The 13,364-nt window shown below is 51.2% G+C and overlaps 6 protein-coding genes across 6 annotated transcripts; 3 read left to right on the top strand and 3 right to left on the bottom strand.

The window, feature by feature from the left end:
- Nucleotides 1-56: 56 nt before the first annotated feature.
- On the top strand, nt 57-1,538 carry CC77DRAFT_1038478 (hypothetical protein; the record flags this gene model as incomplete). Its single annotated transcript, XM_018527116.1, has 2 exons — nt 57-1,350; nt 1,431-1,538. The coding sequence occupies exons 1-2, from the start codon at nt 202-204 to the stop codon at nt 1,536-1,538; spliced, it is 1,257 nt and encodes a 418-aa protein (XP_018389499.1). The 5' UTR covers nt 57-201.
- A 77-nt stretch (nt 1,539-1,615) lies between these two features.
- CC77DRAFT_1092230 (hypothetical protein) lies at nt 1,616-3,316 on the top strand. Its single transcript, XM_018529621.1, has 3 exons — nt 1,616-2,416; nt 2,484-2,798; nt 2,857-3,316. Exons 1-3 carry the CDS (start codon nt 2,007-2,009, stop codon nt 3,215-3,217), a joined length of 1,086 nt encoding a protein of 361 aa, XP_018389498.1. The 5' UTR covers nt 1,616-2,006; the 3' UTR covers nt 3,218-3,316.
- A 3,147-nt stretch (nt 3,317-6,463) lies between these two features.
- Nucleotides 6,464-6,771, bottom strand: CC77DRAFT_1058565 (hypothetical protein; the record flags this gene model as incomplete). The annotated part of the gene is made up of 2 exons (XM_018528144.1): nt 6,464-6,644; nt 6,695-6,771. The coding sequence occupies 2 exons, from the start codon at nt 6,769-6,771 to the stop codon at nt 6,464-6,466; spliced, it is 258 nt and encodes an 85-aa protein (XP_018389497.1).
- Nucleotides 6,772-7,068: 297 nt separating this feature from the next.
- Nucleotides 7,069-8,781, top strand: CC77DRAFT_1006269 (seven-hairpin glycosidase; the record flags this gene model as incomplete). Its single annotated transcript, XM_018523405.1, has 1 exon — nt 7,069-8,781. The coding sequence occupies one exon, from the start codon at nt 7,069-7,071 to the stop codon at nt 8,779-8,781; it is 1,713 nt and encodes a 570-aa protein (XP_018389496.1).
- A 1,106-nt stretch (nt 8,782-9,887) lies between these two features.
- On the bottom strand, nt 9,888-10,349 carry CC77DRAFT_646395 (hypothetical protein). The gene is made up of 2 exons (XM_018532609.1): nt 10,319-10,349; nt 9,888-10,265 (listed from the first exon to the last, which is right to left on the bottom strand). Exon 2 carries the CDS (start codon nt 10,211-10,213, stop codon nt 9,959-9,961), a length of 255 nt encoding a protein of 84 aa, XP_018389495.1. The 5' UTR covers nt 10,214-10,265; nt 10,319-10,349; the 3' UTR covers nt 9,888-9,958.
- Nucleotides 10,350-10,945: 596 nt separating this feature from the next.
- CC77DRAFT_646393 (hypothetical protein) lies at nt 10,946-13,346 on the bottom strand. Its single transcript, XM_018532608.1, has 3 exons — nt 12,989-13,346; nt 11,825-12,936; nt 10,946-11,775 (listed from the first exon to the last, which is right to left on the bottom strand). Exons 1-3 carry the CDS (start codon nt 13,171-13,173, stop codon nt 11,126-11,128), a joined length of 1,947 nt encoding a protein of 648 aa, XP_018389494.1. The 5' UTR covers nt 13,174-13,346; the 3' UTR covers nt 10,946-11,125.
- Between the last annotated feature and the right edge of the window lie 18 nt (nt 13,347-13,364).

Genomic DNA, 13,364 nt, shown 5'->3' with positions numbered 1-13,364 from the left:
CTGCCCTGAGTAGCTGACGGACAACAACTCTGCTCTCCTCACAAACTCACCAAAGCGTCTATCCCCACTTTCGCAGCCGGTTGAACCTGCGCGGGATGCTCGCGCCAGGTACAGGCAGAGACGCAGGCCCTCATTCACTCAATTGAACCATCACCATCACCTTGCCGGTAGCTCCCTGGAGCTATCCTCACACCGCCCGTCATGGTTAAAGGAGAGATTCTCACCCTCGGTGCTGCCGCTGGTGCCCTTGGAGGTGCTTACAAGCTTGCCGAATTCCTCAACAAGGCCAAACGCGTCCGCGACGTCGGTCCTTCCAATGCAGTCTATGTGCGCATCATTGGCCGCGTCCAATCCGACCTTGATGAAGTGAGACGTCTTCTCTCCATCCGCGAGATCCACGACATCCTCGAAGCCAACCCTGAGAAGTCCAAATGGGTCTACGGATGCATGCGCGATGTGCGCGGCGCTCTCGAGAACATCACGCCGCACACGGAGCGCGTCGCTGGCGATATCCAGGACGGTCGCCGTATCGGTGTCAGGCACCGCGTCTACTGGCTGCTCAGCGAGAAGGAGAAGCTGGAGAACAGAGAGAAGGAGCTCAACATCGCGCAAGCCAGTCTCAGTGCGGTGCTCGGCTACTTGACTGCTCTGGAGCCGTACGAGGAGCCGCATAAGCCCAAGTCCAAGAAGGAAACTCATATCGACATCGACATCCACCAGGAACCTCCCCAGCCTCAGGCCCAGCCTCAGCCTCAGCCGACGCACACAACGCACATTGACCGGGAAGTCTGGGTCGAGCGTGACGGTGCGCCGCCTCGTCATGTAGAGGAACACCGCGATGTCTGGGTTGAGCGCGACCGTCATCCTGCAGCCCACTACGAGGAGCGTCGCGACGTGTACATCGATGAGCGCGAGCGCGGACCTCAACACTACGACGACCGCGGTCCCGCTCCCCGTTACGACGCTCACTTTGAACACCAAGGCCGCGATGCTCGTTACGAGACTCAGTATGACGAGCGCTTCGAGCAGCAAGACCACTACCGCTCGCAGTACCCTATTGAGACCCAAGGCAACTACAACCAGACCCGTCCCTTCCCTGAGCCCCTCGGCCGCCGCCCTGAATCGTTCGAGGACCGTCTTCCCGAGCGCGACTCCTGGATGCAGAGCAATGCGCGCGCCAACCAACGCCCAGGTCAGTACGCCCCCCGTGGGTACGCCGAGTACGGTGCACCGCAACCCATCGGCGCAGCCCATTATTCGCGTAGGTTTCAAGGAGACGCGGGCTTTGGCGACGAAGAAATACTAAATCCACAACCAGTGCCGTTGGACAGGCAGTACGCCGAACGTGAGGTGAGTGGTTACAACACTGGCTACCCGCCCCGTTACGGTAGCAAGCTCTAGATGTTAGCATGAGGCTGACATGCGGGCAGATGTGGATCGAACAAAAGGAGGATTACCGGTTCGATCAGTACGGAAATAGGCTGCCGGATAGGCTTTTCCAGCCGGCTGTGCCTAGGCCCTATCGCAGCCGCATGTAAACTGCAATACCTCTTGGATACGATTAATCTCCTTTTCACTGTCACGAGCCTTTTTGTCTTTTGTTACCCCCCGCGCCCGATGTTTCTATGTAGCTGCAAATTCAAGTTGATACCTCCCTACCAATCGCTCTTCCCTCGTTTACTTACCACGTGGCTCGTTGATCACTGAACAACTATCGTCGCTTCCTCTCGAAAATGCGACACCCTACAATTGTATCGAGCATGTGACCCAGACACATCTCTCCTAAAAGAGGGAATCGCATCATGGACCCCCCTCGCTCCCGACCTTGCACCCACGGTACTCATCGAACCGCTACCAGATAACAATACGACCCTGAGAATCTGGGAGCCTGCCACTGCCCTTGAAGCATTCCTGCTCTCCTGCCATCGTCGTTCATCACCCTTTCCAGTATTCACGACATTGACCTGTAACTACACAACACCGTACAGACATCCATCCCGACCAGTATGGTACGAACTACCTCGTGGGAGAAGACACGATCATGCTTCTTCATGTTCGTTCGCGCAAAATCCACACGCTGGCCTAACAGCACCAGATCCGCAACAGATGCACTCCTTGCTCTGTCTATACTCATCGCTGTAGCACAGTTCGGTCTCTGCGCCGCCATGGCGCACTGGTTGCTTAGCTCACACCGCGAGGTTCAGTGCTGGAACGTGAGCAGCACGAGAGATCTGGACTTCAACGGCTTTGGGCTAGGGTCCAGACCATCGGACTTCGTATTCCAGACGGAGACCAAGAGCTTGCCGCTTACCTATGCAAACTTGGACAAGACCTTCAACGTGGAGAGAGCTCAAGAAAACGGAGAAGGTCTGTCAGGGCCTGAGTATCTGAGTGCTGGAGCCATTGGTGGGACATTGTAGGTTGTCTTGTTCATCTGTTCTACTGCTATAGGCACGAAGAGATGCTAATCGATGTCTCCATAGTACAATCATCGCGATCCTCGTTTTCAACCCTCTGTTGCTGGTTATTGACCTTTTGCTCCTGCTTCGAAGCCACTACCGGTCCGCACGAATCTCCAACCGTGCTGGCATGCTCTGGTCTATGTGCTTCTCGATTTATTTCCCCCTGGTTACTCTAGGTGCTGTTTGGCTAGATAGCTTTCCTAGCGACAAAATCGACGACAGCTACGATACGTGCTGGCAATATGACAAGACAATGAATGTGTTGGAAGGGCGGAGCCGATGGGCAAAGGGTATCGTACGAGGATGTGAGATTTTGGGAATGCTGGGAGCGTTATGGTAAGTCCGAAACACCACGTGGACTCAAATCACTAGGACCTCAGCTTACCAGCAGCAGCATGGTTGCCTACTTCGCATTCGCTCTCTTTGCCGCGTACATGAATCAACGAGCCGATGCGCAACAGTCGATCAGACTAGACGATCTTAGTAACCCTTCGTCCACTACCCACACTGACAACCACCGTGATCTACCATCTGCTGGCCTCGGCACTCGGGCAGGCCCCATCCGGATGAACAACTTCGGCATCACGTTCATAGATGCTACCCCAGGCTCAGACAGCCAGTCCAGAACTGAAAGGTGCCGGCAAAGGCCGTGTGAGGATCAAGAAGTTCTGACAAATCCCTTCGCAGATCCTGAAGACCCGTATAGAGGCGGGGTGGGGAGTCAGAGGTCAGACAGTGGAGATAAACAACCCTGAAAAAGTGCTACTCGACAAGCAGGCAGCAGGGATAGGTATTCATCAGTCCCTCAATTTCTCGGCACACTCATCGTAGATTCGGTCCTGTAGCTAAGACGTATATGATGAACTGTAGATTTCATTGGTCACACTACAAGCGCTTCCAAATGTTCAGCTTCTTCCACAGTCCGACGATATGTCTCCTCTTCATAACAGCCAGGCTGACTAACGAGTGACTAATTGTTGCATTGGAGTACTCGAACAATGGGGAAATGCGTTAATTAATTGCCCGTCGGCGCGTACAAGAGCGACGCTACCTTCTCGGCAAAACTGGCGTGAAAGAGACTTGAACAACGATGGAGTCGTCTGGTACTGAACAAAGGAATCAGCCAGTTGCTCTCTTATGTCTTTGTCACTCGCATCAATTCCTCTTTTTACTCGTCTCTGGCTTTGTTCATTGATTTGGAGGAGATGGTACATATGATTCCAGGGTGCAACTTGCATTTGTGGCCGTCCACAGCCCTTCCAAATCTCAAGGCCTTATCTTCCAATAGCAAACAACAAGGTGTCAGTCATGTCTAGCGACAACGGTCAACGACCTCCAACCGCCGGAAACACTGGCAGAGATGACCCACCACCCGCTTCGCGCCCGTTAGAAAACAGGGAAGATATTATTAACAAATGGCTCAAAGATAACTACATCGACTACAATTATCTGGGAAACCCTCTTGCGCTCAAAGTAGATGAATTCATCAAAATTGTCGCAACTCAATCTACTGACCCTGACAATAGTTGGCTAGACAACAATGCACTGGAACTGGCTGCAGTCATTTTGACGATTGAACTGAAAAAACGAAGCGATATAGTCATCGTGCCATCAAGCGCCGCCATCAGCCTGGCCCGCATCGGTCAGTGTATGTGCAGCAAGGATGAGTTTGAGAAAGGTGTTCTTTCGACCGGATGTTATGCTGCTATGAAGAAAGAGAACGTACGATGGATCGTTGTTCCCGTGACGGATGGTATGATTAGCAGAGACGAAAGCTCAATACCTGGGGGCGGCAGACATTGGGGCTTCATGATAATTGACAAGCAGAGAAATGATGCCAGATGGTTAGACGGCCATGTGACACTTGAGAAGAACCGCAAGGGCAAGTGGCGTATAACAAAAATGTATGGTGCAGGACGGGTTGCTGGTAAGATTCTCTGTGGATACGAAAAAGTTATGGATCTCAAGCGAGGGAAATTCACAGCAGCAACACTCAAACATGTCCCTAATGACACCAAAGAAAATAGCTATAAGTTCGATCAAGGCTCAGCGTGTGGACCATGGGTGTTCGCTATGCTTGAATATATACTCGATCACCCGAATTTTCTCACATGCGCGGATGGACTCTACGGCATATTTAGGCACAAATACAGGCAGCGGCACAGGAAAGCCATGGCCTTTCACTCATTAGCATCGCGCAAGCGCATACAGGAGATTATTCGGGGCGTGGCGGACAGCAACCTAGGAGATGATGTATTGCCGTACAAGATGAGTACGCGCATTTTGAAGATTCTCAACTATCCTAGCACTGTCGATCTGTTGGTTGGAATCAATTTCTTTAATCGAAGCAAGACACCTCCACCTGAACGTGGCCATAACGGAAATTCGGAGAAGGGGCTTGATGACGATGACGATGACGATAACGACAGCGACGATGATAGCGACGATGATAGCGACGATGATAGAGAAAACAGCGATGAAGCGGACGAAGGTCTGCAAAAGGCAATTGAAGAAAGTTTCCATTCTAACAAAAAGAATTCGGCACAAGGACCTCAAGGAGCCCAGGGTCCTACGAAGTCAAGGAAGCCTTCAGAGCCCCCAAGCAAGCCTCCGTCCTCCGAGCAAGCGACCTTTAATGTGATATATGAGGTCTTACTTCCCAAACATATCCCAAACTTCGAGCCTATGACAAGCGAGGAAGTTCAAGAGTGGGTCGATCGGCTTCCGTCCAGCACTAAAACTCGTACGAGCTTGATGAATACGTGGGGTCAGAAAGCTGTTCTCCAAAAGCTATTCGGTGGTTTTGATGAATTATCCCAAACGCAACTGCGGTCTTGGCGGGAAAAGGATCCACTATTCAAGGATAGCCACGGTGTGGAAATCGAACATGTAACTACAATGCTGCAAGATAGCGTCAAAGACATAAGGGACATCTCGTTACAAGGAGGGATAATTTATTACCCTCTGAGCTACCTGGAAGACTTCGCAGTGCGAAACACAGTAGATCAAGCAACATTAGAGGCGGGTACAAAACTCGGGAACGACAATTTGGATGATGAGGATGGTGATGACATCTTTAATTACGACTATGAGGCCGAAGAAAACGATCCGATCCTACCACAACCTAAAGAACCAAGTGAGCAACCATCAGGCGTGGATACCTCTATTAAGCGGAAGCATGTGAAGGACAACGCCGATGCACCCACAGCGAAAAGACTCAAGCCGTCAAGACCAGACTTTCTAACGATGAAAGATTCCGAGCTACCCCTCTGGCTTGCGAGCGTACCTGAAAAGAAGAAAGCTCCGCTGCTCGACTCTGGAAGGAATTTGATTGATCCAATCCGTGCACGAATTCACCTCGAGGGCATATTCAACGGTACGTTCCGAGAATGGGCGGCCGAGGAGTCTTTTTCTGAGATAAGCAAGGAAGAGATCAAGGAATGGAGAAAGATGGTAGACGGTGGAAAGGGTTTTATTAAGGATTTGGTACCGTAGCGACGATGCAGGCCTGAGAAGATTTCTGGACAAGAAACTGTACCCACGGGAAATGACATATTTACCGGATTATAGCCAGGACGAGACGAAATGGCCTGAGCATTGGAAGAAAGGAAAGGAGTAAAGGCGCTGGGAAGTGATAGAGCAGTTTGCTTGTTTGTCTTTCTTTCGATGCATACAAACATGATATCAGGCTTCATATGTACAGTAGCTTGTACAAAATTGTAAGATAATAACGAACTTGTTGGTCGTTTTCGGTTTGATTGAGACCTGAACATGTGATGGCTCACAGGCTGCTCTGTAGTGATGAGTCGAAGGACTCGTGTACACCTATACTAAAGATGTGTTGAAGCCACTCTTTGTCATCTAGGTGTGATCAGACTCTCACTCACGGCATCTGGGAGTGTAGCAAACTTACCTTTTGCCGCAACATGCCGAGAAGACGATAACTTGTTTTGGTTTGCTGTCCTGTTTTTGGGCGCGAATGAAAAGGCCTGTTCAGGACTTCACTTCCCGACGGGCGTGATCTTGGGTAGCGCGTCCCGCAGCTCTTCCCTATCCTTGTCGGTCGGGACGAGGCCAAATTTCTCTTCAGCCTTGTCGGATATGTATAGACCAGCGCCCGCGTACGCCATGACACCGACGCCAATCATCATGCGCGTCTTGGGCGGTATGCCCTTGAACCATCTATGTGAGTGTTAGTCGTATAAAATTACACGATCACAACGTGCACGTACTGCCAGACAGACATGTCAAGGATGAGAATGTGCAACTGCGCTGCAGTGGTGTCACAGAGTTCGGGATGACGACGCATAGAGGGTCAGTGCCAAGCCTAGAGGAACCCTCAGACTCCAGCGCGACACAACCATATCGTTCCCATGCACCTAGCGCATCTTGAAATCACGATCGACCATATAGAAAAGCCTGTATTCTTCTCCGACGCGCAGGTCGTTCCTTTGGAGCCAAGCCTGGCATGATAGCTTGGGACGTTGGACATCGATTGCCGCACCTCCGCACCAGCTCCGCACCTTGAGAACAGATGTGCGCGCTATTACCACCCGCTTCTTGAGCGCATCCGGCAGCACCATAAGGCTCCTACCACTCTCCAACTATGCCCGGCTTTCGCCGCTGGGGCAAGTCGAAATTCGAGCGCAATCCCGAGTCGTCGTTCAAGCTCCTCGCAGCCATCATCGTCATCACACTGTACCTCCTCATCAAGGAGTTCCAGAACCCGACTGTTCGAGACAGGGGTATACCAGCGTTTGGGGCACAGATCCAGCATGCAGACTGGAATGGAACAGGCAAGGCGGAAGAGGCACGGGCGAAGAGCGTGCGGGATGCCATGAAATATACCTTCTGGAAGTACAAGGAGAACGCTTGGGGCTGTGACGACATTCTCCCTGTGTCGGGAGGCAATTCCTCGTCCAGAAATGGGTGGGGTGCTTTCATCGTGGACTCGGCGAGCACCTTGGCCCTGATGGGACTATGGGACGAGCTGGCGCATTCTTTGGAGCATATACTGGCTATCGACTTCACCGAAGCGAAGGACCTCGTCGACCCTTTTGAAACCACAATACGATACTTGGGCGGGCTCTTGTCTATTGTGGACATGTACGACGTTGGGCTCATTCCGGAGGATATACTGAGCGAAGAGGCACGCGACCTTGTACTCGAGCATGCTGTCACTCTAGCAGGGAAGCTTGCCCCAGCATACGATACTCCCACAGGCATGCCGTGGCCCCGTGTCGATTTCGACACAGAACAAGGCGAACCAGACCCTTCTTGGGTCTTCAGCGACGACCCAACAAAACACGGCTACGACGAGCATCCCGCCATAGGCCCTGCGCGGACCGGCTCCTCCATACTCGAGAACCGCATCCTGACCAGATTGACTGGCGATCCCATCTATACGCAGAACTCGACAAATGCATGGGCACCCCTAGTGTGGTCCAACTGGAAGACACCGTGGGCTGGTATGGTCGACGCGCCCATCGATATCATGACAGGCGAGCCAGTGGGTCGCCAAAGGCACTGGGACGGTGGGCATGATTCATACTACGAATACCTTGTCAAGATGACACTCTTGGCCCCTCGGACAGATCCTCATATCGGCACATACAAGCGACGCTTTACCGACGCAGCCTACTCCCTACGCAAGCATCTCAGTTCCCGGTCCGCACCTGCACCTGATCACTACATGCAGCACTTGTACATCGGGCGTCATAACGATAAGCTGTACGAGAATCAGCAAGGACACCTCGCCTGCTTCGCACCTGGCACCATTCTCCTCGCTTCCAGACTTTACGACCAACCCTACCTCCGAACCTTTGCGCTCGCGCTCCTCGAGGGCTGCCGCCACTCGTACGCCTCCACACCTACGAAGATCGGTCCTGAGACCTGGGCCTGGATACCCAAGTTCGGATACGACGATCCGCACTTTGTCCCAGAAACCGCACGTCAGGAGCGAGAGGCCATGAAGAGCGGCATCTGGTCGCTGGAACCAGCATATAAAGGCCGGCCCGAGTATGTGGAAAGTCTCTTCTACGCATGGCGCATAACGGGCGATCAACGGTACCGTGAATGGGCCTGGGAAGCCTTCTCAGCTATGGAAAAGCATTGCAAAGCGCCATTCGGCTACGCACAACTTGCCGACGTTTACGATACGCATACGAAGGGTGAGGATAGGTGGGTAGACATGCAAGAAAGCTTCTGGGCAGCGGAAACATTAAAATACCTCTGGCTCACGTTCTCGGATGTCGAGGTTGCAAGCTTGGATAGCTGGGTGTTCAGTACTGAAGGCCATCCGTTCCGCATGATACGGTAAGGTACGTCGTAACGGTACGCTTTGGAACAAGAGAGTAGGGTTGTAGCATATTCATCAGGACAAAGGCGACAAAACAAGGCATAGAAGGCCATGGGAACCTCCAACAGGTGAAAGGGGCAGTTCAAAAATAGAGCGCTGTCAAAGCAGCAACGGCGCAATGATACCCTAAGTCAGATTCGCATCAATAAAAAGGTTAAGAACATTACAAGCTCCATTCGCTTCCTAACCATCTCTCTTATCTCCCACGGCCTGTCGCTTTGCTGGCTCATGGCACCCATCCTCAATCTTCAGTTGTTGACTGTCTATTGCACTTGTATGTACTGTTCAAGCTGTCCTCAATCAAAAGTAAAGTGAGACCTAGTACAGTTGGGTAGTACGAACGGTCGAGTGTTGAGGACATTCAATATAGACATCTGTCAGGAAGAGTAACTTTGAGCAAAGGTGTGACAGCAAAGGACATCGCGTAGCTGTATTTATAGGCAACATGTCCCTTCCTGGCGAGAACAAGATGTTTCTACCAGATAGCTGAGGTTGACAGTGGAAAAAGATTTCCTCCAACTTTCAGCTTCTTGTAGCTATTAAAATCGATTTCAGAGGTGTATTCGACCAGTGTATATGCAAACTACACTTTTGCGATAATAAAGAAAGAAAAGGGGAGACAGGTATACTCATGTACTGTATATGGTAGAGAAACGTCAGTTCTCGTCTGCAACTGAAAAATACGCGTCAGGAGTGGGTGCAAATGATTAAAGAACATTATGATGAGTTTTGCCTTCGAATGTAGATCAAGGTGGGAATTGTGAACGTATGGTTCAAGACCGTCCTTTTCTCTTATATTCTGCTTTACGTTGTCTTCATCGTGTGCCGCAGTGATATCCAAATATCACGACTCGTCAATATAAAGCCATCTTCAGCAATTTTCCGTCTCCGCAATCCGAACCTTCTTTGCTAGATTCGATTCATAGTGCGGTGAAGCAACTAGTCATCCCAACTTTGAGAGTGTTCACACTTGCTGGTCCGGCTGATGCATTGCAAATACGTGCAGCTCAGTTTCTGGTGACTAATGAACATCTCGTATACTTCACGCGCACTTTTAGAAAAACGCCATTAAAGAAAAATCTTGATATAACGACAGATAGTTTTGATAAATATGTAAGAAAGCTCAGCATTAACGGCATCAACCACCACCGCCGCCACCATCGCCACCACCACCATATCCTCCGCTGTCACCACCAGCACCACCATAAAGAGCCCAGCCGGAATGAGTTCCACCGCATCTCGAGCTCGGCCTCACCACTTCCATAACTTTGGCATGTGCTTGCTTTTTGATGTTGGTCATCGTATGCGTAGGGCCACGAGATTTTGCTAGCTTCATCGAGTCGCCGCTTCCACTGCGTTCTGCTCCAATGGATTTGCTCGACATACAGCCCATTACTGACGATCGCTGTGGTTTTCTACTCAAATTGACGCTTTGTCGAACCGGCCTAACCTAGATAAGTGATTATATAGGGTGAATAGGCGATACAGCTATACGCACAAGAAGTAAGCGGTGACTGGTGAGCTTGAATAGTGAGCTTGCTATCGACGAAGCGATCGCTGACCAGAAGTATCTACACGAAAGAACTGGGTTATGACTACTGATGGCATGCTATCATATATCATCTCCACGTCGAATACAGCTGGAGAGCCTGGGCTGATTCCAGGAGCACAGAAGGTCTTGTGACGACGCCTGTGGCTTGCGCCTATCTGTTATCGCGTAAAGTTTTACGCAGCAAAAATTGGCTGCAACTCGGGTCCCGACTTTTGACAATAAGAAACTGCACACACTTTGGATACTGGAACCATATATTCGAGGCGGTAATTGATGCTGGGTATATAAACGATAGAACAAGAGATGTAAAAGCGAAAGCAGACCATCGCTAAGATCAAAGCGGAAATAAACCGCGCTGGAACCACGAACTACGGAAGAATTTCGGGACACCATCTGGATGCAGTAATCGGAGGCGTGCAAATAGGCTTTCTGTGGGTTTTGTCCGAAAGTCTGCCCTGTGACGTGCAGCAGACTGGGCCTCGGCACGGACGGACATTGGACGCGACCACCGAGACGGAGTCATTGGCTCGTCAACAATACCCGATCGTCCGGTCTGGAGGATATGCCTCCGAAGAGAGGCCGCATGATGTGTGCGGCGTTTGATGCATGAAAGGAAGTCCGGTGAGACGGCGAAGATTTATGCAAGCGCAATCGACGCTGATTGGTGTCGAGTCGGGACGATGGAAATAAATGTTTCGTACCCAGTGTCAGACCTCCATATGCGAGGGCACAAGGCTTTTGATATACCTTGGTTCAGACCGCACCCATGAGAAACTTCCAGTGAAAATCGGTACTGGTGATGTCAAGCGAAGGAGTTACGTCCCGCAAACTCGGCAGCTTTTCTACCCCATTGGTAGAACCATTTCCGTTAATCTTAGGAAGAGCTAGGTTATGGAGCAGGGAGACAGTCCGTCCTGAACCAGTCGCAAGTTCAAACGTATTGCCGTTTGGGCTTCCCCTGCCAACTGCATCGTGTAATGCTAGTCTCATCACCGATGTGATACGTCGAAACCGCTCAAACGCGTCTTCATGGGCGTCCTGGGCATCGCGAGGGCGAGGCATTTGCGAGGATAATTGTTCGCGGAAATAGTCGAACGACTTTGCGATCTGCAGTTCACCAGCATCCCAGCCCGGCATGGGTGAAGCATGAACTGCCAGCTTGTTCAAGCTAGTGATGGTGTTTATCAAGTTCAGCCAATCGATCAACGATACTGAATCGAAATGCTTGGTTGGAAGCTTTGTGCTGTTGTCGAGGAACTGTTCAGTCGACCGCACCAAGGTAACGCGTAGTGATAACTGGAAGCCTGAAGCCCAGGGTGTACTATCGCGATCCACGAGATCAATGGAAGCAGCGGTCCGATACAGATGTATGCGTGCTGCAAGCTGCAGCCATTGCAATATTGCTAGCGATGAATCAGTAACTATGCATCCTATCGTGGCATGGTTACTTACTGAAGTCATTTGCTTGCAGTTTGGACGCAAGACGGATGTTGTCCCATTTGTCACTCAATCGTTTGACCTGAGTACGAACCACGACCGCTTGCTCAGATTGATTACGAAAAGTCTCCTCCACGTCTTCCATGTATTGGCAGACATCAGTCAGTATTGGAAGCACCGCGTCCGACGTGTTCTCCCAGGAAGAAGCTAGTTCTGACGCGTAGTTCCGGAGTGTACTGGTATGTGACATAGCCCTTGCCTTTCCGGGCTCCATCAGACCTAGGTTGGAAGACAGGTAGTAGCATCCCAAATAGGCCCGCTTGGCTTCCCTATCTCTTGGGTTTTCCTTTTGTAGAGGACTCCTCACAGTCCTGGATATGCTGTCTAAGCCTAAGTCGTGTGCTATACCCAAGCACAGCTGAAGGAGCATAGTGATTGAAACAGCCTGGACGTCCATGTAGTGGTGATGCCAAGCTATGAAGACCAAGAGTCCTTGCAGAAGGTCTAGAGTCTTTTCACCTTTCATAATCCGGACCATAACCACCTTGCGGAACTCCAGGCTCAGTGCTCTCTGAAGCGAGACGGAATCATAAGAGGAAACTGTCAGCACGGCAAACATTAACATTGGCCGGCTCTGAAAGAGATCCTGGCAGCGGCATTCTCTTGATAATGATACGAAGGGGAAGAAGTCGACCATGTTACGGTACGTATCCAGCAGCATCTGCATATGCACTAAGCTGATGGATCTGATGACAGGATCCAGTCGACCAAGGTAAGACAACGTATCATTCATCGAATCCCAGAATGGCGCAGAAGTCTCAGATTGATTCGCGTGAGCCGGAAGAATGGAAGTTCTGGGGGCCGACGGCATGGACACAGGCTGAGCGGCAATTGGTGTTGGCGTCGGCATTTGCTGTGAGGAATCTAACAGCTGCGAAGGGATTGTGGCCACCGAGGGGAGACTACACTGCGTTGGAGTGGGTGCCATTGTTGCAACGATAGCAGATAACTTGTCCAACTTCTTGTCGAAGTCGCGCAGTTTGGTGGGTGTTTGGCCATCGCTGCGCGCCTTTGCTGGCCGTCTGCGCGCAACATGTTCCACACACTCGACTCTGGCCTTTTGGCATCTGGGGCACGTGTCATTCGATGTGGAGCAGAAATACAGTTGGGTAAACAAACCTCTGGCAAATGGCGGGCGTGTCAGATGGGACGCAGCGAACCTTGTGCTTTCGACAGCGCTCGCACGCAAAGGCGTTTCCTATTCTTCCTTCTTTTGCGTCCATGGCGGGGACTGAATTGGCAGTCCTAGGAGAAGGAGAGCCATCGGCCTCCGGCTGTGCGCTCATGTGGGGAAGTCCGATCATGTGGTGTGCCAAGTCCGGGGTCGAGCTTCGGTCGTGAATTGAGTGCCTCAAACGCGCGTAACGGGTGCACCAGAGATCAACGCTATGCTGACAGGGCAGTTGACAGTGCCGCAAGCCATTGCATTGGAACAAGAGCCTTTGAAATGGGTTCCGCCGAGGGTGTGTCCATGTGGCGGTGCGAAATGAATAAA

This window comes from Alternaria alternata (assembly GCF_001642055.1).
Source record: "Alternaria alternata strain SRC1lrK2f unplaced genomic scaffold CC77scaffold_4, whole genome shotgun sequence".
Classification (NCBI taxonomy): Eukaryota; Fungi; Ascomycota; class Dothideomycetes; order Pleosporales; family Pleosporaceae; genus Alternaria; species Alternaria alternata.
This window is presented reverse-complemented; position numbering and strand designations above follow the sequence as displayed.

Bases quoted from the DNA above. Each gene is read 5' to 3' on its own strand.
- CC77DRAFT_1092230 (XM_018529621.1), top strand. From the start codon at position 2,007: ATGGTACGAACTACCTCGTGGGAGAAGACACGATCATGCTTCTTCATG. The intron at 2,417-2,483 runs GTAGGTTGTCTT...ATGTCTCCATAG, and splicing joins GGAGCCATTGGTGGGACATT to TACAATCATCGCGATCCTCG. The intron at 2,799-2,856 runs GTAAGTCCGAAA...TACCAGCAGCAG, and splicing joins GGAATGCTGGGAGCGTTATG to CATGGTTGCCTACTTCGCAT.
- CC77DRAFT_646395 (XM_018532609.1), bottom strand. From the start codon at position 10,213: ATGGGCTGTATGTCGAGCAAATCCATTGGAGCAGAACGCAGTGGAAGC.
- CC77DRAFT_646393 (XM_018532608.1), bottom strand. From the start codon at position 13,173: ATGATCGGACTTCCCCACATGAGCGCACAGCCGGAGGCCGATGGCTCT. The intron at 12,937-12,988 runs GTTTGTTTACCC...CACGTGCCCCAG, and splicing joins ACGCCCGCCATTTGCCAGAG to ATGCCAAAAGGCCAGAGTCG. The intron at 11,776-11,824 runs GTAAGTAACCAT...ATTCATCGCTAG, and splicing joins ACTGCAAGCAAATGACTTCA to CAATATTGCAATGGCTGCAG.